The sequence below is a fragment of the Topomyia yanbarensis genome, chromosome 2 (assembly GCF_030247195.1).
Source record: "Topomyia yanbarensis strain Yona2022 chromosome 2, ASM3024719v1, whole genome shotgun sequence".
In the NCBI taxonomy this organism is placed as follows: domain Eukaryota; kingdom Metazoa; phylum Arthropoda; class Insecta; order Diptera; family Culicidae; genus Topomyia; species Topomyia yanbarensis.
Window position 1 is genome coordinate 173,454,999 of NC_080671.1, and position 10,913 is coordinate 173,465,911.

General features: G+C 36.4%; 1 protein-coding gene across 1 annotated transcript in view; it reads left to right on the plus strand.

The window, feature by feature from the left end:
- LOC131682153 (laminin subunit alpha-1) overlaps positions 1–10,525 on the plus strand; it is a 465,292-nt gene extending 454,767 nt beyond the window's left edge. The window contains exons 21-22 of the mRNA XM_058963402.1: positions 9,309–9,540; positions 9,606–10,525. Of these exons, the coding sequence (XP_058819385.1) occupies positions 9,309–9,540; positions 9,606–9,751 (378 nt within the window). The 3' untranslated portion in view covers positions 9,752–10,525. The remainder of the gene's footprint in view (positions 1–9,308; positions 9,541–9,605) is intronic.
- The last annotated feature ends 388 nt before the right edge of the window (positions 10,526–10,913 follow it).

A 10,913-nucleotide genomic window follows, 5' to 3' on the forward strand; every position in this document is an offset into this window, starting at 1 on the left:
CCATTTTTGATTTGGATGAAATTCTGTCCCAAGATAAGTAATTATATTCCCTATCCACCGTTAAAAATTCAAGTTGGGCACTTTCGAGGAAAAAAGTTATTTAAAAAACGTGTTTAATCCACCTAACAGTGTGATGAGACATTTCTTATAACTCTTATCACTCTTCGGATATTATATCGTTTGAGAACATTTAGAACTTTATGCTTCGCGATGTTTTTGATAACACATACTACATGGGATAGTGGCAGGACTCAGAGAATCGCTCAAATCAGCATAGGACAACATCAGTGCTAGAAATCTCAAACCAAATCAATGGGAAAGCGAAAAAATGGCCCATAAAATAGACATACCAACGAAATGTTGTTAATGCTCTGTTAATAAAATATCTATATTGTGGTGGGAAAACTGAATTTTCCTAAAGGGGTTATATATTGTACTGAGCCAAAAAAATCGATTTTTTTTTAATCGATTTGAAGTTTATACTTTATTCAAATTTCCAACATGACTGAGAAATCAACGCTTTTTCTTGAAAAGGGTGATACTAGCAGTGATACCATTCAAAGAAAATCAACAGTGAATATTTCCAGACTTTTATTTCCTATTTAAGAACTATTGTGTTTTTTATATCCTAGATTGCATGATTCAGTGATCGAAACCCAAAACTTCATAAAGTATTTGAAATTATTAAATTAAAATTTGTTTTTGCTATTGAAATTTACAAAATGATAGTATCGCCCCTTTAGCGATTGTTTACTTTTTCGGTCCCACCTATCAGCATTGAAGTATCGTTCTTACGTTTTTTTACAATAACTACCGTTCTACACCACCGATTTCTTCCGGGTTTTTTTCAATAGCGATCATTGTTACTATTTACAGCTGGTATCAGCTTGATAATCCTCAAAAAAATACGAAAATGACAGTTTCGCTTCTAAACTGCTAGCAAAAAAAGTATCGCCCTGTTTGTTTGCATGGAGCGTGGAGGGCGAAACTTTAAATAAACAAACAAAAATACAGTTTCGCCCGTTGTATTTTTTGCTGTAGTTTAAGAAAGCAATATCGTAGAATCAAAATTTTTAGGTTAATTGGTTGCGTTTCAAAGCCCTCATTCGCATGTATGAAAAAAGCCTTATGTTTACATTTGTAAGTATCGCCATTTTCACAAAAAAGGGTTGAAATGAAATCGCAGCTCCTGATATCACGCTATCTCTGAAGTGCATGCGTGCATAGTTCCAAATTTTACTTCGACATCGACTTTTTCTTCTTCTTTGCAAAGGTGACTTCCTAGTAGTATCCTTGATTTGAATTATTATCGCTAATCCTAATGCCAAAGAACAAATAAAAACCTCTCGAAAACTAACCGTTTGGGAAAATCATCATCATTACTGGAATTTTCATTTTCACGAAACTTTTCGATAACCTTCCGTCACTTGCGTTAATGCACTGTGTGCACAGTGCTCTGAAAATCTAGCGAAATCGTCTTAGGGCACCAGCGGGTCTAATTCAGAGCTATCTGCGAGGCGAGTTTAATCTTTAAAGAAAACTAAAAATTAATTTCTATTCCATAATTTTCAGTTCAGCAATTCGAGAGATCGTGCTCACCGCAAGCCATGAAAAATAGACTACGTTGTGAAGCGATGGTCACTATTTATTAAAAAATCACGGTTAAATAAAAAAAAATTATACTATTAAAAAATTTCAAATAGTTTATAATTTTCACAAACTTATTAAGAAAAATTGTTTAATAATCTTTCGTAATATTGTGTAAGAAAAAAGCTGAAAATTTCAGTATTTTCTCTATCTGTAACATATTAACCCTTAAGTATACCAATTAATTGGTATACGAATTGGAATAGGTTCGCCAAATTTTGGAAGAAGTCTATAAAAAAAATCCTTTGAAAATTACCTAAAAATTGTTGTAGTTCGATACAATAAAAAATTCCCAAAAATGAAATGTACCTATTAATGTGAAACACAGTGAATAATACATACAATAAAGACCCATTTTTATCAGTCTCATGGTGTATTTTAGGCTGACAAAATGGGGACATTGACTAAATCGAGCAATTTTTTTTCTTTATAATAAACTGAAGCTGTTGAAATATTCTTCCCGTCCCTTGATGTAGTCTGATAACTATTTCTGATTATGATGAACTTTTTATTTTTGCATATTTCCATCTTCATGATAAGGAAAACATGCTCAAGAAAGGATTTACTCGAATTCAGTCTTGTTCGTCTGCTAGAGCCCATCAAACATATGTTCATATTTGGCTGATAAAATCAGGGTTTCAATGTATTATAATAGATATTCAGCATTCGAAGAAGTTTCTCGTGAACGAGTGTAGAAGGACTTTGTTTCTACTTACTTGAAGTCAGCGGCGTAGCCAGAAATTCGGTTTGGTGGGGGTTTGGTGAAAATCGATCATACTGTCCAAACGGCATAATTCCGAAACCGTAATTTTTGAAGTTTTAAAATTATGCAGAATTAATTTTTCAGAAAATAGTAACAGAGTTCGTGTCTAGCGAATTTGTTGAGAATTTATTGTAGTCATGAATATTAACCTGAGAAAAATCACCATAAATACTTCTTGGACGATATACCATCCAAATTATTTTATCAAATGATGCGCTGTTTAACGTTTGTAAAACTCATCGAAGATACTAAACCTCCGAAGTTGGCGGTTTCAAAATGATGCTATCTTGACCTTAAATTACTGATTTTAAACATTTGACCTACACATATAATTGGTCATACAACAAAAATCAAATGCTCATCAAAATCGATCAGAACCTTCTAGAATCGAATGGAAATCGTTATTTTTCATAAATTTCTCTCTACATTCGGAAAGTGTTATCCTCGTTATTAATCATATTACGTTTTCGTCTCAACTCGACGCATTCCCAAAAAAACCTGTCTTAATCCATCTAGTGGTGCAATTGTGCTTGTCTCATTTGTCCAGACTACGATTCCATGGCTGGTTATGTTCAATACAATGGTGGAAATGAATATTACATGTTCAGTACGATTTGCACATACATACAATGGATCGACAGCCACGATCTTGAGATACTATGTGATACTGAAACATCGCTTGAAACCAGCGGCGGATCATGGAGAAAGATCCGGGAGGTCCAGGTCCCGCCGAAAATTTTCAACTTGTTAAGAAATTTTAAACTAGTTTTAATTTTAAAGTAGCAACCCCTCACTGCATACTCCCTCCGGGCCGGTATGATTGACGATTTTTAGAGTGATTGCATAACCTTTCTATATGAGAAAGACAAAAATGTACCAAAGTCCAAAAAAAAGTCAATTTTTGTCAAACATCTCAATGTTTCATGCATTTTAAAGTCATTTGGCATCAAAAATACAAATTTGATTTTGAAAATTTTTCATTTCAGTTTATATGGGAATTTGCTGTGTGATTGCACTCTTCAACTCGTAACTCCGGAACCGGAAGTCCAATCAATAAAAAATTCAATAGCAGCCGATGGGAAGGTTGTACCTTTCATTTGAGACTAACTTTGTGCAAATCGGTCCAGCCATCTCTGAGAAACAGAGGTCACATTTTTTCCACATACACACATACATACACACACAGACATTTTCCGATCTCGACGAACTCAGTCGATTGGCATATGACACTCGGCCCTCCGGGTCGGGATTAGATTGACGAATTTTAGAGTGAATGAGAAAGGCAAGAACATTTTTAGCAAATGTTGAAAGTTATGCATTTTGTTGGTAAGCAGTTCTATGTTTCATAGACATTAAATCAATTTTAACTTCTCTTCCTATTAAATAAAGACCCTTATTACAGTACATCTCTACAAAAACGAGATCAATTTGAAAATAAATCTGAGGACTATGATTGATTACAGAACTCTGGAATTTCCTATTGGAATGTTTTCAGGCAGGAATTTGATATTGATGCTATTAGACAACTGTGAAATCAAGACCAATAGATCAGTTACATATCAGGACCCCATTTCGACAATTTATCAAAAGTCCTCATGATGTTTACAACAACAGGTTATCAATCTACGGATCAGATAATTGTTATTGTAATATTGAATTAAATCAGTCTGCATCAATAAATTTTCAACTTTAATCCAATATTTTTTTGGGTGTGGTGGGGGGGGGGGGTGGGGGGCGTTGTATGGTGTTAAACCCCAAAACCTTCTCTGGGCTACGCCGTTGCTTGGAGTTATTTATTTCGCTTTTCATTTTCCGATATGTTTCAGATCGATCCGATGGTCATAAGTTAGAAAAATTGCAGTCAGAAGGTTCGCACAAATGAACATTTTTGCACTGATAAGTTATCAAGTTCCTTCCAGACAACTTGGAAGTGTTCGGTGATTATTTCTAGCGGTTGTAGACAGAAAAATGAAATACAAAATTCGATTTGTCGTAATAATGTTTGGCTTATTTCAATGGATTATTTCTATATTGAACAATAAATAGGCGACAAAGAGTAATCCACAAACAACAAGCCATAACTTTTAAAGTATTCAAAATAGATATTTGAAGTCTTCAGTAAAGTTATTCGCAAAAGTAAGAGCTACAAATTTGTAGAAGGCATCATTTCGATATAATCACTTCCAAGAAAATTTGTGAAAATATCTCACTCATAGGGGGATTAATCAGCAAAAGCACAATACCAAAAGAAAGGGCATATTTCCTCCATTAAATTCTCGGAAGATACTATTGACCTAAAATAAGCCGTTTTGGCGTTAATAATAGATTACATGTTTTTGGTCATATTTCTGGCAATGGGAAATGATAAAAATCTTTCATTCGCATTTAATGTTAAATATCTCTTTTGATAATAGTCCGATTTCAACAATCTATAGCTTGTTCGAAAGGTATTCGTTAAAGCTGTCTAAAAACATATAAATTGTTAATCTATATTGTCAATTTCGGCAGATAATTCTAAAAAACTGCAAAAAATGCCATTTTTACGCATTCAAACATTCATATCTTGGAAACTAAACATCAGAATCAAAAACAAATTAATAGCGTTCATACTGTTTTTTAGTTCTTTCATTTAAAATTGGTTTGGATAAGATCGGTTCAGCCATTGCTGAGAAACACGAATGAGAATTTGTCCGTTACATACACACACACACACAGACACACACACACAGACATTGTCCCAAATCGTCGAGCTGAGTCGATTGGTATATAAAACTCGGCCCTCCGGGCCTCGGAAAAATTCTTGAAAGTTTGAGCGAATTCTATACATTTCTTTTATAAGAAATGTAAAAAGAACATTTCCTTGTCCAAACTGCTTTTTTAGTGTATTTTATCGAAAACTAAACCAATGAAAGTCATAGTCATCTCAGAATCCAATTTCCCAACGGCTAGTTGCCAGATACATGCAAAAAGTATCAATAACGAATTTTCTATTCGTTTGGTAAATTATCCTGGTTACCTGTACCTTACCTGCATCAATACTCATTTTACCTAATAATAGTACTATAAAACTAAGCCCTAAAAGCAGTCTAGTAACAACAGTTGTGAATAGCAGTTCTAGTAAAATTATCATTATGGATCAATTGGTTAAATCAAAGTTAAACAGTATGAAGTGCTGTGCAAAGATAAACAATCCGAAGTGTATTCGTAATAATTTACGTCCGGAAGTCGCCATATTGCATTTCAACATGGCGTCAGACATAAATTTCTGACTCGTCAAGACTATTCTGAAAATACCCAAGATTCTAGCCGGTGAACTCTGCACTCTTCACGCTGGATTCTGGACACCGGGTTCTGGCATCGATATTCTGGACTCTGAACTATGGTCTCTGGGGCTTGATTCTGGAATCCGAACTCTAGACTGTGAAATCTGAACTCTGAACCCTGTAATCTGCACTCTGGATTCTGAACTTTGGCTCTACCCTCGGGATTCTGGGTTCTGGACTATGGACACTGACCTTTAGATTTTGGATTCTTCACTATCATCGCTGGATGATGGACTCTTGGCGCTGGCCTCGAATTTCTGTACTATACACTCTGAACCATTAACCCTGGTATCTGGGGTCTTGATCCTTCACTCTGAAATCTGAACTTTAGGCTCGGGACTATGGATTCTGCTCTCTTGACTCTGGGTTCTGAACTCGGGACACAGTATTTTGAGCTGAGAACTCTGGACTCTGAACTCTGGTCTCAGGATTTTCGCCTCTGGACTCTGAGCTCTAGATTCTGGACTTTGAACCCTGGATGCTGCACTCTTCGCGCCGTGCTCTGGACTCTCGCCTCGAGATTCTGTCTTATGGACTTCTAGGCTCTGTGCCCTTGAGTCTGAAATTTTGTCTCAGTATTTTAGGTTAAGTACTTCTGATTCTGGTCTCAGAGCTCTGGACTCTGGCCACAATTATTTGGGTTGAGGTTTCTGGACCTGGAATTCTCGACTCTGTTCTCTGCACTCTGAACTCTGGACTGCATTCTTAACTCTGTATTCGGAGATTTCGCCTCGAGATTCTATTCTATGGACTCTGGACTGTAGACTGTGAGCTATGTGCTCTGGGCTTTGATTCTGGACTTTGGAATCTGAACTGTGGACTGTGGACTCTAACCTCTGAACTATGCACTCTGCACTTGGGACTCTAGATTTTGGACTCCGGACTCTGGGCTCTCTCCTCGGGACTCTGGGTTCTGGTCACTGGGCTATGGAATCTAAACTCTGGATTATTGAATCTGAACTCTGGATTCTAGAATCTGGACTCTAAACTCTGGTCTCACTATTTTGGATTAGGGCCTCTGGGCTCTGGATTATGTGCTGAGGACTCTGGGTTCAGTAGTTTGGGATAAGAGCTCTAGGCTCTGGTTTCTGGTCTATGGGCTCTAGATTTTGAACTCAGGGCTCTGGCATCTGAATTCTGGGCTCTAAACTTTGCGCTCTGGACTCTGATCTCTGCACTCGGAGCTCTGGATTCTGGACTCTGAGCTGTCTTCGGAACTCTGGACTATGTGCATTCTCGACACTGAACTCTGGATTTAGGACTCTATGGAACCTGAATAAAAATACACTGAAAAAATTCGGTTAGGACAAGGAATTTTTTTTAAAATAACTTTTTGCCTTTCTCATATAGAAAGGTTATGCAATCACTCTGAAAAACGTCAACCTAATCCCGGCCCGGAGGGCCGAGTGTCATATCCCATTCGACTCAGTTCGTCAAGATCGGAAAAAGTCTGTATGTGTGTGTATGTATGTATGTGTGTATGTGTGTGTATGTGTGTGTGTATGTATGTGCGTATGTGTCAAATACTGACACTCATTTTTCTCAGAGATGGCTGGACCGATTTGCCCAAACTTAGCCTCAAATGAAAGGTGCAACCTTCCCATCGGTTGCTATTGAATTTTGGATCGATCGGAATTCTGGTTCCGGAATTACGGGTTTCAGAGTGCGGCCACACAGAAATTTCTCATATAAACTATAGGAAAAATTAAACATAGAATTTTTATTTTTGATGCTAAATGTGTTCAAGGTGCATGAAACGTCGAGATTTGATGCAAACTCGAAAAAAAAAAATTTGACTACGATTCACTTTTTTGGATTTTGGCACATTTTTGCCTTTCTCATATAGAAAGGTTATGCAACCACTCTGAAAAACGTCAACCTAATCCCGGCTAATTTTTTTTCGACTCGTTTAGGGTTTCTGGTTTTTAACAGGGGCGTAGTTGATGGTTTACGGAGAGGGGTTACACCCCCCCTCTACTGTTCGCGCCCCTCCTTTAAAAATCTCCTTAAATCACCCCTCAGACCACCACCCCATCCAGCCCTCATACCCCTCCCTTTCAACCCCATCATCTTTAAACCACCACTATATCACAAAGCATACCAATTTAAGCTGGGGAGTCGTTCGTTCATGGGACTTTCGCCCTCTTCACATACCCAGCCCCGCATGACAAAATGAGTTAGCAAGCAGATAACATTGATCTAATGCTGATTAGGCTAATGGAGTATGATATTTTTTTGTTTCAAGTGTTTCACCGTCGACACGTAGCTCATCAAGTTCGTGGCTGGCATGCCATTGTGTATAAGTGCAAAGTGTACTAAGAGTGTAATGGACATTTCCAACGATTATGTTGAACATAAAAAGCCTCCGTGCCATAGTTTAGAGAAATGAGAAAGGCACAATTGCACCGCTAGGTGGATTAAAACAGGTTTTTTCCTTGAAAGCGCTTAACTTGAGTTTTTGACCGAAGGTTGGGAACATAATTACCTATCTTAAAACAAAATTTCATCCAAATCAAAGATGTTTTTTTTTGAAAAATAAATTTTAAAATCGATTTTTTTTAGTGTAGTAGTCGATAAAAATTTTTTGAAATTTTTTATCCAAAAATTTGACTAATTTTATGAAAATCACTACAACATATTTTTGAAGGAATTGTCATTTTTCGACGATTTGAAAAAAAATGGTAAAAAAAGTTTGACCCTTTTCAAAAGACAGTCGATCATTTTTGGAAAAACAAAGTATGCAAAGCGACTTTTTGTGACAAAGTCTTCAAGTACAGAAAGTTCCATTAAAATCTGCCAACTCTGAATACGATTTAGCGTGAAATTCTTCATATGTACTAAATGGCCTCTCGGACATAACCCACGGAACATCATTACAGATTACCACATACAGCCTAGGAAATTTGAATGAATTCATGATCATTTGCAGGTAATTCAGTTGTAACGATTGATAACACACCAAACGTTTTACCCGGCACTATTGGTTTGTGTACGTACGTCAGAATTGCATAAAAACCGTGAAATGAAATAGCTATTTTTTGTAAAAGTGACGTTAGCTAAAATCTACAGGGTTTTCGCCAAAAAGTGAAAATTAAAGCAATTGGCTGTTATCTCGATGGCTTGTACACATTTTGTACAGAACAGATAGTTGAAACATTTTTCGTGCTTTTGAAAACATCACGAAACACGTAATTTGGTTTCCTGCCAAATATTCATATTGGCGCTAACGTCACAATTGCATAAAAGGGGAGTATAGAGCTGACCTTTCGCCTTTTAAAGTAATGCATTGAAAGTAGTAATTTGTGGCGCGTTGTGATGTTACGTAGCATAATCGATCATTAAAAATTTCTCTTTCAATGTATTCAAGTTTTGTAGATCGAGTCGTGTATGAAATATTTTCTACTTTCTGAATCTGTTACAATATTTGATGGAGTAACTCATTTGAAAAAGTTTTAGAACATTTATGAAATGGAGGTGTGTTCAGTCGTTGGAAGAACACAAAAAATACACAATGAATTTTTAGCGTTTCATCATATGTACTAATTTGGCAATTATTTTATTATTTTTTTTTTCAGGTTATCCTATCTATAGACGTCGGCGATGGTTACCCAATCCGGGTACAGAGCACTCTCCCCTCGAAGTACACACTCTGCGACAACCGATGGCACAATGTGTCCGCTCTGTATGAGGATCATCAGATTGTGCTACGGGTGGACAACTACCCTCCAAACACTCTCCTTGTACAATCCAACGACGTGCTACGAAGGGTTGCCACGAAAGCACCGCTCTACATCGGCGGATTACCAGGTACGGTTTGATCTAGCTCTTGAACATTTTATTAAACTAACCGAACTTGTTTGACCTCATTGCAGACACCGCCCCCAGTGGAACCCTTTTGCTGCGTGAGAATTTCAAAGGATGCATTCGCAACGTGGTGATACGAAATGAACGCAAGGACTGGACCGATATGGACAACCTACACAACGTGCTACTAAGCGAGTGCCTCGCTGTAAATTAATGACTAAATAGTCAACCCTCATCGAACATCTGTAAATAGTTAGATTCCATTTTATTTGCTTGTGAATACGCTTAGAAGCATCAGTGTGAACGAAGAAACCTGTTCCCATACTTCAAAACGCTGTTTGAAGTCTGGCGAACTACGACAAACCAAATAAACTATTTTTTAATATTAAATGTGTAATGATAAGATCTAAAGCTCCGAGAGGCTTTTCTCCGTTTTGTCGACCTGAGTCGTTTACTTAAAACAGTCCGTTTCTTGGAAAACCGACCGTAAGATAACTAATGTGCCTAGTTTTGTTTTGTGAGAAATGAATGTGCGTACAAACCACCGATTCTAAGAAAATAGTTTTACTTAGAAATAGATTTTATTGAATAATAGTAAAACATTGCATATGTATATGTAATAGAAGTATGTGCTTTTTTGAAATGTGTAAATTATATTCAAGTCATGTTGAATAACGTTAAGTATTTATTATATCTGACTAATTTAAACTACTGCCAATGTAGTGAAACACAGGATGTTTCCGGTATAATTCCTATTGAATGCTATTTATGCGCCTTGTTACAGTAAGATAAACAAATCACATACTGCCATAAAAATAGACAAAATAACGTAACTTTTAACGCTAGACAATCATGTTATTATGTTCCAATGAAATGCCTTACATTAACCACGGATGTAAATTGTTTATATTTCATACTTTAAATGTTAAGAATGTTTTCACCAAACACCAACAACAGCCATGAACATGTAATTCGATGTTTCTGTGAAATGAATTAATAAAAAATAAATAATCAAATATGTAAGATTGAAAACCGTTTGTCCATTATGGACTGTGAAATGTAAAATATTTGAAATCCTTTAGCCTCCTAAACACTCAGCAATAATAACAGTATCGCATAATTTGTCAGTAGATAATTCTAATTTTCTGCTTTGTTTATTGAAAACGACTCAATGCGTTAGCATAACTGAAAATGTTGTCTGCCGCAACTAGTGGGTGTTCAAAAAAAAATTAGAAGATTTCGTGGGATTAGAAGCTAGCGATGATATTGGACGACTGCATATTTCCCGTTGTTGCCGCATTCTAGTTGCAGTTCTATGAGGCACATTGCTATAATTTCATTTAATGAAAATTAAAATGAGGATCAAAATTGTTGAT